Source organism: Centroberyx affinis, unplaced genomic scaffold, assembly GCF_046629955.1.
Source record: "Centroberyx affinis isolate AG114_WGS23_722 - 3 ecotype Tasmania unplaced genomic scaffold, CSIRO-AGI_Caff_v1 ptg001677l_1, whole genome shotgun sequence".
In the NCBI taxonomy this organism is placed as follows: Eukaryota; Metazoa; Chordata; class Actinopteri; order Beryciformes; family Berycidae; genus Centroberyx; species Centroberyx affinis.
Window position 1 is genome coordinate 71278 of NW_027280097.1, and position 15626 is coordinate 86903.

The 15626-nt window shown below is 41.6% G+C and overlaps 2 protein-coding genes across 7 annotated transcripts; one reads left to right on the plus strand and one right to left on the minus strand.

The window, feature by feature from the left end:
* The first annotated feature begins 472 nt into the window (after positions 1 to 472).
* LOC139651516 (MAPK/MAK/MRK overlapping kinase-like) lies at positions 473 to 6361 on the plus strand. Its single transcript, XM_071528460.1, has 12 exons — positions 473 to 505; positions 700 to 814; positions 1209 to 1298; positions 1423 to 1493; positions 1652 to 1730; positions 1831 to 1879; positions 1980 to 2158; positions 2381 to 2482; positions 2629 to 2802; positions 3006 to 3165; positions 3356 to 3553; positions 3775 to 6361. The coding sequence occupies exons 2-12, from the start codon at positions 795 to 797 to the stop codon at positions 3850 to 3852; spliced, it is 1200 nt and encodes a 399-aa protein (XP_071384561.1). The 5' UTR covers positions 473 to 505; positions 700 to 794; the 3' UTR covers positions 3853 to 6361.
* On the minus strand, positions 6350 to 13243 carry wdr20a (WD repeat domain 20a). Of its 6 annotated transcripts, XM_071528457.1 has the most exons (5): positions 12980 to 13231; positions 10957 to 11139; positions 7793 to 8765; positions 7416 to 7738; positions 6350 to 6489 (listed from the first exon to the last, which is right to left on the minus strand). In XM_071528457.1, exons 1-5 carry the CDS (start codon positions 13226 to 13228, stop codon positions 6436 to 6438), a joined length of 1782 nt encoding a protein of 593 aa, XP_071384558.1. In that variant the 5' UTR covers positions 13229 to 13231; the 3' UTR covers positions 6350 to 6435. The 6 variants fall into 6 exon arrangements, with proteins under 6 accessions (XP_071384558.1, XP_071384555.1, XP_071384557.1 ...); XM_071528454.1 differs by having other exon boundaries at positions 7416 to 8765; positions 12980 to 13243; XM_071528455.1 differs by having other exon boundaries at positions 6428 to 6489; positions 7419 to 8765; positions 12980 to 13228.
* Between the last annotated feature and the right edge of the window lie 2383 nt (positions 13244 to 15626).

Sequence of the window (15626 nt, forward strand, 5' to 3'; positions counted from 1 at the left end):
TTTGAATATGTGCAGCTCTGTTTTGTTGTCACGTCAAAATTTGGGGCCTGCAACACACAATTGTGCACGAATTGATTTTTTTATGGATGGTCGCGCATATTTGTCTTCCATTTGCGAATATTTCAGTGTTGCAGCCCGGCTGGTGAGAGACAGAGACAGATATCCAGCCGGAGTTTCTAGTTTCCTCCTCAGGTCAGAGTTGAGGGCGAGGCGTGCTCGGTTACCAAGGCAACGGTCAGCTAACAGGGCTTGCTAGCGGGCTAGGCTAGCGCCCGTAAGACGTGCTTAGTGCCTTTTTGCCAAGTCGATGCTGGCCAAATCAGTTTGAAACCTTGCCGTTGAAAACACTGTGATGTGTTGTCCAAACAGGCGTGTTATGGATAATCGACCTCTACACAGCGGCCACTTGGAAGAATGGATTGTAAGTTGTGAGCTAGCTAACCGCTCGGCGTCTAGGCATGATGACAGGTCAGACGAGCGGTCGCACATCAGATTGCTATCTAACGTTAGCTGATTTAACCCTTCATTCCGCTATAAATAGCTCATTATGTCTCGCAACAGAGTTATTTCACACCAATTTTTATTTCTCTATACCATGCTGTAATGAAAAGATTTTTGTTTTTGTCAAAGATTGCAGATTCGTTCCAGTTCGCCGTGTTACCCTGTGATCTAACGTTAGTTTGTTTGTTTGTTGTACAGGCTACAAAGTAATCAAGAAAATCGGGGAAGGTACATTTTCCGAGGTGGCGAAAACTCAAAGCCTGAAAGATGGAAAGTTCTACGCGTGTAAAACGATGAAGCAGACAATTAACAGGTATTTTATGCAGTAACCATGAGTTTTCGTTAAACTGTGCGCAGGCGATCAAGGGAGCAGTCTTGAGTCTTCCCATCCACTGTTGCATCCTGTTTGTATATGAATGAACCTACGGACCCTTGAAACCTGAGTCAGCAGCTTGACACCCCCTTGCCTTAACTATCCTATTAGATGTCAGCATACTCTCTGCCTGTGACCTTGTACTGGTGAGGTGGATGTCGGTGCCTGAAACAGGAGTTGTCCTCAATGCACTGATTTTTACAGTTAATCATGCACTTTTAATCTGTCTGTTTAATTATTCAAAGTGACATATGCCCATACACTGTACATCATGTAATAAACTGACATGTAAAATTGCACCAGTTTGCAAATATCATCTGTTCCTGTCATTAAGTCTGGAACAGGCCAACAACCTACGAGAAGTCCAGGCCATGAAGAGGCTCAGCCCACATGCGAATATCATTCAGCTGCATGAACTGATATTGTGAGTACTGCAGTGTTGTTCACTCTTTATCCCGTTGTGAAGTCCATGTTATACTTTAAGCTAGTCTCTATTAAGGGCTTATACAGTATTTGGCATGTCAATTCCATCTAACTCGATGTTTCAGTGACAAAGAGACTGGAACCCTGTCCTTGATTTGTGAGCTGATGGAGATGAACATCTATGAGTTCATACAGGGTGAGTGTGCAAGTATGATGAAATACAATCATATAAATTATTACAAGGAAGGACTGGGCTTTAATGATATAGGATAACAATAGTGCAATAAAAAGTCAGATGTAGCCTTGTCATAAAGTGCTAAAGTACTGGCTATTAAAGGTGTTCCTTCTTTGCAGGAAGAGAAACCCCACTGCCTGAGAATACTGTCAAGCACTACATGTACCAGCTTTGCAAGTCACTTGAACATATGCACAGGTAGTTATGGAAAAGTTCACATGAAACGGCAAAATGGAATTCTGCATGAAGTGTATTGAGGTTGTGTGTCCCACCCACCGTCCCTCCCTCTTCTCTACAGCTGTGGGATCTTTCATAGAGATGTGAAGCCAGAAAACATTCTCATCAAAGTGAGACAGAAATTTGCTTCATAGGAAAATACAAAATGTGATCCTGCTTTTGAGTCATACTAAGCACAGTGGCATTTTTTCTTTCTTTTACAATTTGCAGCAAGATGTCCTGAAGCTTGGAGACTTCGGCTCGTGTCGGAGTGTGTACTCGAAGCCTCCGCACACAGAATACATCTCCACACGCTGGTACAGAGCCCCCGAGTGCCTCCTCACTGATGGATACTACAGCTTAAAGATGGACATCTGGAGCGCTGGCTGTGTCTTCTTTGAGATCATTAGGTACCACTGCTGGGGAAGGGCACAGTGTTTGAGCTGTAGCACTATGAGCCTACAGTTTGGGGTGGGATTAGAGGACAGGACTTTGGAAACAGTTATGAGGCGATGCCAAGGTAATTTCATGGCATTATACAACTACAATATATCCAAAATGTCTATTTATTAACCTTAAATTTAAATACCTTTGGTGTCGCAGAGAGATGATCGTATGCCTGTGTATTTCAGCTTGAATCCTTTATTCCCTGGAACCAACGAATTGGACCAGGTTGCCAAGATCCATGATGTGTTAGGAACACCAGACAGAAGTCTCCTTCAAAAGTTCAAGCAGTAAGCTTTGATGCCTCAAATGTTGAACACTTTGATCTCCTTGTTAGAGAAGCACCACACATTAATACCGATCAAATCAAACATCTGTGCTGAAAAAATACAAAACAAAAAAATTCAACTTATCATGGTGTCCCGGTGTCTGGCAGGTCTAGAGCGATGCGTTTCGACTTCCCCCCTAAGAAGGGCAGCGGTATCTCCCGGCTCATCCCGAACTGCCCGGCCCCGGCTCTGTCCCTGCTCTATCAGATGCTCGCCTACGACTCTGATGAACGCATCAGTGCAGAAACAGCCCTGCAGCACACATACTTTAGGGAAATCAGGTGGGGCAGTAAAGCTGACATTGTCCACACATGTAGAAAAAGTTGAAAATGTAAACAGCCTATTTTCTCATTTCCTGAAAACACAATTTTTTGGAGATTTGCGTGACCCTATTTGCCAATTTACAGCTAAAGAAAGAACAGTTTAAACCTAATTCCTGTCATTCATCATGGAAATCTCTCTTTCTTGTCCTTGTTTTTCCCAGGCTGGCAGAGAAGAGAGCGGAGACCCTTCTCAGAGCTATTGGGACTGTGGATGGAGGAGAGATTGGCGGGACACCCAATTCCTTAGACCACATCTGGCGCCCAGCTAGACATGGCAGACAAGTGAGGGGAAGACATACAAGGCAGACACCTTTAATGAGCGTAAGTCAAATCTCTTTACCTCAAATTTCCCATGGTGGACGAACAGATTTAATTCTCAACTTCAAAAGAAAATCAAAACTAACTAGCGTGAAATGCCCAGACAAAGCTCATGAGTCCAAATTTTCTCACAAAAGATTATATCGGACTACATTACTGCTACAACCTAACACTCTCTTCCTTCACCTTTCAGCACAACATCAAGCATGTAGCAGAGCCCCTCATAAGGCGGAACGTCCCACATTACGCAGCAGAGCTACCCAAGCTGAACATGGTTGTACCGGGACCACAGATCTCCTACCCAGTCTCCACTATGCCTGCTCTTACCATCACCCACCGAGGCACACTGCCAGCCATCACATCCAAGAAGTGCCACTCGCGGTTGGCCAAGGTAAACACACTACATACATGAGGCTTTTTCAGACATCAGGGAAGACATTTACCTACAAAGGTGTTGTGTAAAGGAAAAACAAGGAATGTTAATTCAATATAGGTAGCCAAATAAACAGCTGTAATCATAATGCTCTGAAAAATGACCAGTTCCAAGTGCCAAGGTAGTGTTTTCTAATAAGGTGTGATTTGACATTCAGGCTGCATTTCCTCTCCCCACAGCCCAGGGATGAGTCACACCGTATGGCTTTCAAGACCTACTACATGCCACCTCTGGATCGGAAACGTGGAGGCTACTGAGCCAAAAAACACTCCAACCTTCCACTGAAGAGCTGTTTCTATGGAACAGGAAAAACCTGTACTGACGTAAATACAAATATATGTAGACATTGTTTGTACGGGCCTGCTGCTGAATTCTGAATAGCAATGCAAACATGGTGTTTGAGAAATAAGGCAATGAAACCGCAAAGCGTGTCATCTTAGCAGTTATGACTGCTACGACAAAACATGTAACCCTCATTGTAACAACACATGAAATTCAATGTAATCTCCCCGCAAACAATATTGGGTTCTGTCGAATGTTGGATTGAGATTTTGTAGATATAATCCCGATCTTGCTTGACACAGTCAGGCGTTTCATGTTTACAATATACTCCCAACTGAGCCTATTACACAAGCTAAGCAATAAGAAGAGAACGTTCATGATTAACAACTTAACAGCGCTTTACCATAAATTAATTAAATGGTATAAATCTTGGATTAAGAATGTCCTCAATTGCCCAGGAAATGCTAGATGTGCAGACTTGTGACGGAGTATTTCTTTCTCATCTGTGAATGAACTCAAGACAAACTGTCATATCAAGGGCAACAGTCCTCCAGTACAAAAATAAACAGCAAAAACATTCACATTAAGTGCTTCAGAATTATCCCATTTCCTGAGACACAACATTGCCTTTGGAAGACAAAATGTAAATATTGTAAAGTCCTGAAAAACAACACTTTTGTAACCACAGGTTTAGATGAGTGTGACGATTCATCACACATGCTATTCTATAGCTTGGCCACTGTGAGATTTCATACACCCTCACTTGAAGCATCATGGCTTACAAAAGTACCATTTCATTCAGAGCTTTGTGCGCTCATTAACAAGGACTGTGTCTCAAGCTGCACTTTGTGTGGGATATTCAGAGTGAAAAATGTGTCAAGTCTTATTTGTATGATGTCTTAATTAACCTGCAGTAAAAATAAATACTCCAAACTCTTTATATTTTTTTTAATGAAGAATAAAGTGTGAAATGTAAAAGGTTATCCACATTAATCAAAAATATATTTGCTTCACCATCTATCTGTCTCCCAGTTAGTGTAGGGTCACTGAACTCTTCATGGCATCAACAATGATTGGTAATCACAAAAACAAATAAAGTACATTAAAACTTCAATAGTGTCAAATCGAAAAGGCCCTGGTGGTTGTTGTTTCACTTGTTTCAAGCGTGGAGGAGGGTTGCTTCATGTCACAAAGCATCACTGTTGGTAGACAAGATGTCAACTCTTTTCCTTGGTTGAATCTCAAGTTTCTATCTGAATTCTAGCAAATTGGAAGATATGAAGTGAAGTTCCAAATTTTCTTCTCAAAATCCTTTTTGAGACTGAGGCATAAAGAGCCTGTATCAAGTTGAGGAGAGTCTTTTGAGATTCAGTCGTCGTCTGCAAGACTTCCTGAGCTTCACAGAAGTAAGTAAGCAATTTCACGCCAGGGGGCATCTATTATGTGAATACACTACATGTGGGTGAACCTTGAACGAAAAGAAAAAAGAACAGAAACCTGTGTATTCAAGATTATTTTAATATTATTAATATGTATACTTTAGGCTTTAGAAATATAACTATCAATGACAAAACTTCCACTGGAGTAATGGTCGTTTGCTTAGGCCCCCATCAAATCACTGAATTACAATATACACATTATGATACAGAGCAGATTTGAATCTGAAATAATATTAAAATAAATGCTCAATAGATAAAGGTTTTAATAGTCATAATTTTCTTCACCTACTGTATTAGCCGTCTGTGAGTTCAGAGCACACCCAAAAATGTAAAGCCATTTTCTTCTAATAAACTAATTTAAGTGCAAACAATTTTTTTTTCTTTAAAAAGACTATGATTGCAGCATCCAGCTTTATAGATTCAGGTTTCAAGACTGAGGATGTTAGCCGAGTGCAACAAGGCAATCCTCAACCCTCTTTTTTTGTTCCATTGTAGTAGTTATAAAAACAAACAACAAAATAACTAACAAAATCAGTGCAAAGTTGTTGATGGGGAGATTCTACTCAGGAAAGACAAAAGTGGTGTGTGAATGTGGATGGATGCAAATTTTTCAGATGCCCACGCGCTTGGTTATAAAAAGGACAGTTCACCCAATATTCATATTTTTGTTAGTAACCCTGAGCCTCGAGACTAGGCTAAACCACCACGTTAAAAAAAAAAGGGTTAACAGGTTATGAAAATTGAATGAACTATCCCTTTAATCTCAAGCCTCAATTGACTGGTTTGCATCTAACAAAGCCAAGCTTAAATTCCAGAGGGGACAAAAACAGTCTGATGAGATCTGAGTGTGAAAGAAAGACACAAATTCTAAAACGTTTTAAAAATTCCAGAGAAACAACACATTAGCGCAACAGTCCAAAATTGCACTGCACCCTTTCTTGCTCCACTCCTCCTCTAGGTCAAGTGAGTGATAAACGAAAATAATAGAAAAGCAATTAACATAACCAGGGAGGGGGAGGGAGTAAAAGAAAAGAAAAAGGAAAACTTGCAATGCTTGCGGGGTGAAGAGCAGCATCAGACTCTGGGTTGCAGGGTTCTTTAGCAGCAGAAATATTGTGGCTATACTACTGTTCCACTGGGAGAGCTGGCTTGGTTTTGGGATGACAATAAACCCTGGAAAAGGAAAACAAGGAGATTTGCATTGGGAAAGTTCACATAGCAGAATCAAGCAACAAATAGCTCATTAAAAGTTAGCCTCTAGCCTCTTGTTTCCACGTCCCGCTCCCCCGCATTTAATGAAAAGCCTGTGCACAGCAGTCAAAGTGGATGCTGAGCGTGTACAGTGTAAGGCTAAAGACTGTCTTTGAGAGGATTGCTTGATCAAGGCACTTCTAATGTTCAGGACTGGACCATTTGCTAGTAAAGGTCTCACTGGACCGACTAGCCTTCAGAGCGCTAGGCAAGTTCTAGATGCAGAGACTATTTAGTGCCTCGCTCAGGCAAAATCTCTGAAACACAGACAATGGGGAAGTAAACAATGCTGCATTATACATATTAAGCTATAAGCGTATGGCACAGAAATTGCAAAGATCTGTTTGGCAAATACAAAGCCATTTGCATAAAAGCTGAACGTGTAATAGATGGGTGTATGCAGATGACTTCTTGGCTATGCTGCTATGCATTGTGGGATGATTATGATGAGCCACTGAATGCACTTCATGAGGATTAAAGTCTTCTTTCCCCCTCATAGGTCTACACAGGAAGTCCTCCGTATCAGAGTGTATTGTATAATCAGAAACTGTGTAATATCTTCTTAGCATTGGTTATATTTGAAACTTAGGCCTAATAGGTTTTGCATTGGAAAGCAGATGTACATAAAAGAAAGTATGACATGTTACTTGCCTGCCTGCGAAGTCTGACAGTCCGACTATAAAAGCTAAAAATGCTACTCCAAATGTCCACAGTTTATTGTAAGGTTTCAGAATACATCTTGTTGCTTAGTTACAACCCAGCAACTGATTTTGGGACACCTAAAGATGTGACAAACAGAACGTGTTCGCTTCGGATTCCCCACATTTTCTACATTAAAAAGAACTTACCACTTTGCCTGGCCTCGCCCATGTGCAAATAAATCCCTCCTGACAAGCAGTCACTAAACAGTCCTCTAAAAATATGAGTACAGTCAGTCTCTCGTGTGCTATCTTTTTACAGATGAGGGGCTCAAGGAGGGGCACATCCTCCATGCGGGGGCACAGCAGAGTGCCCAGAGTCTTAGCAGGGTCTGTTTTGGTTTTGGTCAGCAGGTTGAGCTTGTCGCTGCTCTTGCTGCTGATGTGGCCCATGCTGTGGTTGCGTTTGTGGTCCTTCTCGTGGTGGCGCTCCTTCCGGTCGTGGAGTGACAGAGTGGCAAACTTACTCACACCTGTAGCGATGGCACTGTCCATAATACCACTGCCAATTCCACCAATGCCACCACCGCTGCCAGCCTTGTTGGTATTGTTTGCTGTTGTAGTGGTGCCGGCTGAATGGGGTAGGCTGTTGGAGCGCGGTAATGTAGTTGAGAGGGAGTTCATGCCGGGGGTATTGGCACCACTGTTGTTTCCGTTAGTAGCGTTACTAGGGGTGTTAGTGATTATTGTAGCGCCCGCAGGGGGGCTGGTAGCATTCATCACGTTAGTGTGTGTCCGTGTCCGTGAGAGCGGGAGGTGGGGGAAGAGGATGTCCTCAGTGAGGTCCCATAGGCACAGCTGAGTGTCCTGCCCCACCGAGCCGAACCGGTACGTAACGCTAACAGGCCGGCTGTCCGTGGAGTTGCGCTTGGAGAGTCGAGACTGCGTACTGTTGGCCCGGTCTCGTCCGAAGTGGATCATCTGATCCTGAAAGTCCTCGTCGCTGCCACTGAACTCCATGGGGTCGCTCTCCTCCACGCTGGTGGTGTAGTGGTCAAACGCCACCACACTCACCCACGACTTGTGCCCATGACCTCGGGCGATGACTCGGCAGTCCAAGAACGACCACACAGTCACTAGATCGTCCTCTCCACCTGCAACTATGTACTTTCCATCAGGGCTCCAGCACACACACAACAAGCCGCCAAAGTAGCTTTTCATGGTGCCATGAAGCTCCACCGCATCAAAGTTGAACACCCGTAAGAAGCCGTCTTGGCTCACACAGGCTAGGAACTTCCCATCGGGGGAGAAGGCAAACTCGTTCAGCGCCCCCTCGCCCACTGTCCATTTCAGGAGAGGGTTCCGCGTGGACTTACTCTTACAAGTGTGTACAGAGTAGTTCTCTCCCTGTTTGAGCAGCTGGTAGTGCGGTGCCGTGGTGCCACACGTGTGCTCCACGTTGTACAGGTACATGCTCCCACTGGCATGGGAGACCAGGAACAGGCTCTCAGAGCCTGGCACCCATTTCACACACGTTACTCTGGACTTGTCTATTAGTCTCTGGGAGGAGAGAGGGAAGGTGGTGGATTGTGAGGGGCAGACAGGGGGGAGGCAGGGAGAGTGAGGGAGGAAAAAGAGTGTCAAGCTGTATAGTCAGGAGATAGATATTCTGAATATTTTTAATCATTTCACTCAACTAATGATGTCAAGATAATGACTTAAGAAACAGTCCAAGTATTTGGGTTCTGATTTCAAAACAGTTATTAGTGAAACAATCTAATGGAATGACCTAACAAATGAGATCATATAAAATTTGGAGATTTAAAATGTAATAATCATACAGGATTTTTTTTTTTTTTACATGCAAACCATTTAGACAAATTTACTTTTACTGGCCAACTACATTTTTGTCCTACCAAAAACCATACACTGGGACTATTTTTTAGGGATTGGCAACACTGCCAACATAATTTCTAGTAATACAATATTCCTGACAAACATGGCTGATGTGTAATAACATCTTCATACAAAAAAACATGGATGCACTGATACCAATGCTGATATATCTGACTGATAATAGGCAAAAACAGAGTATCAGTAGAGTATCAGCATCAGTGTATCAGCGCATCCCTATAAAACACAACAGGTTGTACACAAACTGTTTCAAATAGTGAAAAAGCTTATCTGGTAAAATATTCAGATGAAATTATTAATTCCTAATTGTTAGAAAACAAGATTCTACATTTATATTTGTGAGTGCGACTTTTACATATAGTTTTACATGATGGAAAACATGACATTAAACATGGGTCTACATACAAAAAACACAGTACAGAAGAAATTCCACAAGAGAACATTCTCAACTGAAGGAACTGTGAATTTCGACACTACCAGTGTTTCCCGCAAGCAACCAAAGTAGCCAGCCATTCTGCCACCTTGATTCCATTCAAAATATTGTTTTAGCATTACATACATTTATCAACTGTATGGATTACTTACAGATTAATTATGAGCCATACAGTTGACCATTGATATATAGGTTTTAGTAGAAACAGTACTTTACAACTACCAACACTATAAATGTACAAATGTATGCACTCAGCGTACTTTTAGTTATTGTTATGACTTGTATATTATCACATCAGGACGATTTTGTAAGAAAACAAACAAAAAACGAATAGATGAAGTGTAACCACTGTATTATTATGTATGTATGTATGTATGTATGTATGTATGTATGCATGTATGTATGTATTATGTTAACTCTTTTGGATGAAATGCTATCCTGGAGTTACAAATGTAACCTACGCTAATGTTACCACTAAACTGTAACAGAAACATTTACCGACTATCTGCGTCAGGCAGGCAAAACACCTGTCGTGAGTTACATATTAATTAATGGTCCACCCCTTGCCAATTGTCAGTGGAATGTGTTGAATCGAATCAAACCAGTGAGTTGGGGGTATAGTAGGGCTGGGCGATATGGCTGAAATCAACATCACGATAATCATAAGGATTTTTCTCGATATCAATATATATCACAATATGGTTCATGTATGCAAAATCACGTTAAATAATTGAATTAATGTTCATCTCATTGAACCAAATAATGTTAGGTGTGATGTCAAACAAAACAGAAATATTCAAATAATATTCCTACCATACCTCATTTTGTGAGAGTTATTAAGTAAAATTTGCTTGTCATCATCAATTTAGACAGCAGAAATGTGTGTCACGATATTAAAATATCTTCATATCATTACGATATGATTCCACTGAAAGACGATAAACGATAATATTGAATTATCGCCCAGCACTAGTTGGGGGTTATGCACAAGTCCTTGAGTGGCACTCATGTTCACCTTACGTCTGAGTGTTGAGCAATTCTGCACATCTGACAACTAAGAAGTGTCAAGTTACTGTCAAGAACACACTGTTACAAGCACAAGCGAGCATTTTAGGGCATAGAATCATGCGTTTCACTTTTGTTTTCACAATACATTGCAGTTCCTTTCTTCCACACTGGCTCAATAAAGTCTAGAGATGTCTGTCTGATGCGCAATTACAAGGCTCCTCGCATCAATGCAGTAATCAGATTAGGGGAAACTGCCCATATTAAAAACAAAAATTTCCATTAACAAGTAGCCAGCTGGAGAGGAGTCAGTAATTGGCTGTCTGGGCAGCAGCTGGCGCTTGTGGAAAACACTGTACACAGACCCCTAGCAATCTAGCCCATCACTCTGAGACTTACCTCCTCATTGAAGAGTTTGCTGGTCTCCTTCTTGATGGGGTCAATGAGCTGTACCTGCCCCGCTGAGAAACCCACCAGCAGGGACACACTCTCTGCTGTGGCCGTGAGGTGGTTGAAGTCATGGCAGGTGGGCTGCGTTCCCTTGTAGATGCGCTTGTCTATAGGCTTGCTCAGGTCAGCAGCCTGCAGAGAGGGAGGATGAACACCAAGTCAGTGAGTTTGCAAAGAGGAGAGCAGTGACCTTTTAATGTTTAAAATGTGTCAATGTGCTTCATCTCAAACACATGAAATACTGAAGTAAGGAAAAGGAAAATAAAAATGTTAATTAATTCCACTGATTACGATGTGAAAACAAAACACTACATTTTGTTAGAGCCTTCCTAAATCAAATGTCTTCCAACCAAAGAGTACAGGAAATAACAAGAAAGGAATACTGTATGACCCTTGCAGAGCCACATTATACCAGCCTATCAAATGGCAGACTATAACTGAGTGAAATTAAACAAGAGCTCTAGGATAGAGGTATACCCTTTCTCTGTGGAAAAGGGAAGAATAAAAATAAGGGTAGAGTGTCCAGGCTTGCCACCATATGATGTACAGCTTGTTTTCAGTGTTAGGGCAACAGTATTGTGCTGCAATATACAAAACACCTGGGACATATAGATAACCAGCATAATAACAGTTCCATTTGTAAATGATTTACAGTTTACACCCTCGGTGGAACGGAAAATAGAGTGGAAGATGATGACTCAGTGGTTCCTTCACTACTGTTCAATGTTAACATTAGGCTACAGTATTTACACTCAATGCCAGTTCCAGAGAATATCATACATGTAGTTGAAATCAAGAGCCTAGTCAAGCTTTACAAATACACAGGCATCATACCAACACTACAGCATATCTGATATCGGCTGGCCTTTTGACCTACCAATGGTGAATGACATATCGCCCAAGAATAAATAATAAGCCCATGTCAGTAGTGTAGACTACTTTTAAACACTGGAGAGAAAGGAGGTTATGGGTATATACTAGTAATCAACAAGCTGTCGTGAACTGTTGGATTGGTTAAGTACAGTCTGTAATACAGAGGACAGCCTTACTCTGTTTGCCATACCCATGTATTTGCCATGTATCTGCTGCAAAAAATAGCGTAATGAGCAATCAAAAAAAGTCATCCACTTCCTGCTCCACCTTCAGTTTTACTGAAAGACATCATCTGCATGAGTTATTCTGAGTTCATAGTCAGCGACAGAACTTCCACGTAGAATAATCATGTCTACTGTGCAGTGATGGAGCTTCATATGGAAACTTTGAAACTTCTAGTAACAGATGACTTGCTTATATGCCGCAACGTGAATCTTTCGGCTCATCTGTCAAAGCTAGCATGGCTAACGTTAGCATCTCTACAAGCACAACGAGCTAGCTCAGTATGACCAGGTCATATCACACAACCTATCCTTAACATTTCCTACATACACATCCACAGGCAAACGGCTGACTTATATTACAACAGCAGCTAGCTAGCTAGCTAGCCAACTGACTGCCCATACATTGAGTTGGCAACAATGTGATTTCGACACCTGTCAATCAAAGGGCGTCGACAGGTGTTCTTCGCGACTAGCGCTGTCACTGTCAGATTGCAGACTATAACGTTACAGTGGCTACTTCAACCAAGAGAACTTGAATCAAATCAAGCTTTCTACTTTAACCTAGCTATCTAACCTAACTAACGTTACCGTCCAGCAAAACTAACAGAGTAACGGACTGTGGACAGAATTTAGCCCCTGGCCTCGAAGTGGCTGGCTCGCTAGCCAGCCAGTTACGTTAGCTACCAGGATGTAACGTCAAGCACCTAGCTCCAAGCTAACAAGCTATCAATTGATCTCAAAGTCAAGCACCTGCCAAACTTACTAATAACAAACACAAGCCTGCAGTTCAACAACACTCCAGACAACAGTCATGTCATTTGACAAGTAGCATCATGCTTTTCCGTTGACATTAGCTGCAATAGCGTGCTAGCTACCTTTCTAACGCCTTTGTAGATGTAGAAGTAGAGCTCTCGGCCCACATTGAAACAGATCCTGTCGCCGTTGCCCGACTGGTCGTTGACGTTGACGAAGGAGACTTTGACGGGATTGGAGCCTTGAGAGTTGAAAGGCACCCTGTTGGGACGGCTGTATTCGGAGTGAGTGAGGAGTTTATAGACACCTTCCCGAGTGGTGAACTGAGTTTTAATTTCGTTCATCTCCTTCCCTCCTCCCTCCGCCGCCATCTTTGAAATTAACATTCATCCTTTCCCCCAGCCCGGATCTTACGCATGGAGCGGGCACTCTCCCGTTCCCCCCAACGGCTCACAGGGGAATTGGCTGAGGAGAGTGCTGTATTATCAATAACTACACATTATTCTTCATTTTCACTTTAGAGTATTAGTATTAGTATTACTTAAAAACGTTGCAACCAATGTTCAATACATTCGATGAAAAGGATATTTGGGGAAAAGACAAATAATTGTAGGCTATTTTAATTTATTATTATAGGCTACTTAATATATTTCTTATTTTCACCTTGCTTAGGCTATTTATTTTCGCTTTGGTAGGGTACACTGTATTACGACAAAAACGTTGCAACATATGTTGGACAATAATGGTAAATATTGAGGGGAAATGCCTGGAAGTCCTTTTTATATAGGTTAAAATTGACTTTTTCCAGATGGTAGACATCCTTACAAGTTGTATGGAATAGGTTGTGTCTGTGAATTTCTGGCAGGCCATTTTAGGCTATGCCATACACAGTGCATTTCAGTTATCCTGGCTCCCACATTTGGAGGTGCTCCAGGGTGCAGGTAATGGTGCTCACAGCTATGGCTTAAAATTGACTTTTTCAAGGTAGCAGCTATCTTTCCATGTTGTCTGCTGCAAGTTTTGTGTTTTTGGTAGTCCTATGCATAGGCCTGCATGGCTGCCAATTGCCCAGTATTGAACTCTTATTATACTTACTTACATTATGTTCTATATATAGGATATGTTGGGCATCTGGGGGGCAACATTTGCGATTCATTTAGCCTTCTACAGATGCGTCCTTAAATATACCATGTTTTCTTCACTTTGACATATTAGAATATTATTCAAAAAGCAGTGCAACAAGTGTTCGTTAGTGTTTTATTTTGAAAATTCTGACCGGACGTCTTATGTTTTTTATTCTGGACTTAACACTGAGGTTTGCATCAACTCAGTAGCTTAGTTGGAAACTCAGGCCGATGTTGTCCATTGTATTAAAAGTTGTATGTTTTTTCTTGGCTGCCCACTTACCTGCAGCAAGGCATCTGGCTGCATCACATCAAAGGCACGTGTTACCCTGCAATCAAGGCTGCTCGGTTCATTTACCTTGCCTGTAACTACTGCAAGGACATTATTTGAGTTTAAATTGTTTAAAAAATAAGCTATACGCACCAAATGTCATGGCACCAAGGAGGAGACGACAACAATCACTTCCAGGTACCAGTATTTTGTTTTTTCAAGTGATTTTAAAACGTGCACCCCAAGGTATTGAACACTGAAAAACTTCCCTAACAAAACTCACTGTGATATTCCAATATGGACTTAATGGAAGGCTACTCAATAGCGAGTTGATTGTTACTTTATCATACTTCATGGTATTTTCTGCCTCCTGTGGTATTAATACAGGATTTTTTTCTGTTCTAATTTTAGCTGCATGATATTTTAGTTTTGCTGATATTTTATTGTATCCTTCTAAAAGAATATAGGATTACAATTGCTATTTTTTCATAAGGTAGCTTTCTTTTTGCTGCTTCATTTTGAGGTGGATGTGAGGTGCTCGAGTTGATTATTCAGCATTTTTGTCCCCCATACAGGTCCCAATGATAGACCTGCTACCAACAATATGGACCAGCTTGCTTTCAAATACATGGTGAGATTATTAGTTAGGTCTTCCCACATGCTGTCACCACATCTGGGAGCGCTCTGGTCTCTCATCCATTGGAAAATCATGAATAAGTTGCAATTATTTTTTTGCTGTGACTTGTGGAGTGAGTGATTATCTGTTTTCCATCAGGAGATGTGTAAAGTGGAGTCCAGCACAGATTCTGAGTCAGAGATCAGTCCAAGGTGGTCGGACACCAGCACTATGGTAGTAATTTTGTTCTGGATATGAACACACACACACACACACTGATAAGTGAGGAGGTATACCACGGAGGAGAGATGGATATACTGTTACCCCATCTCAATATATTTTTCAATGGCAACTGGGTTGATTGGTAGGTAGACTCCAAATGCCCATAACACGGAGATGGGTATAGATACTCTATATGTCACCTTCCTATGTCAAAATAGACTTGACTCTTGAGGTTTCAGTAAGATCATCCAAAAGAGTTTTTATATCAAAATGGTCAAGGTTGAATGAGTTGAATGGTCTGACTAATTACTATTCACCACTCTATAGCAGGACCACTGATATTCAAATTAATGGCACTGGTGAAGTAGACCTTTAGATAACTCCACTGAATATTAATGTCTTGTATTTTACTGACCCTACTTTCAACAATATACAATACCTTAGACCAGTGGTTTCAAACCTGGTCCTCAGCAGGATCACTATCCATCTAATCAGGGACTGAGTTACACCTGAGGCACCAGGTGGATGCAATTAAC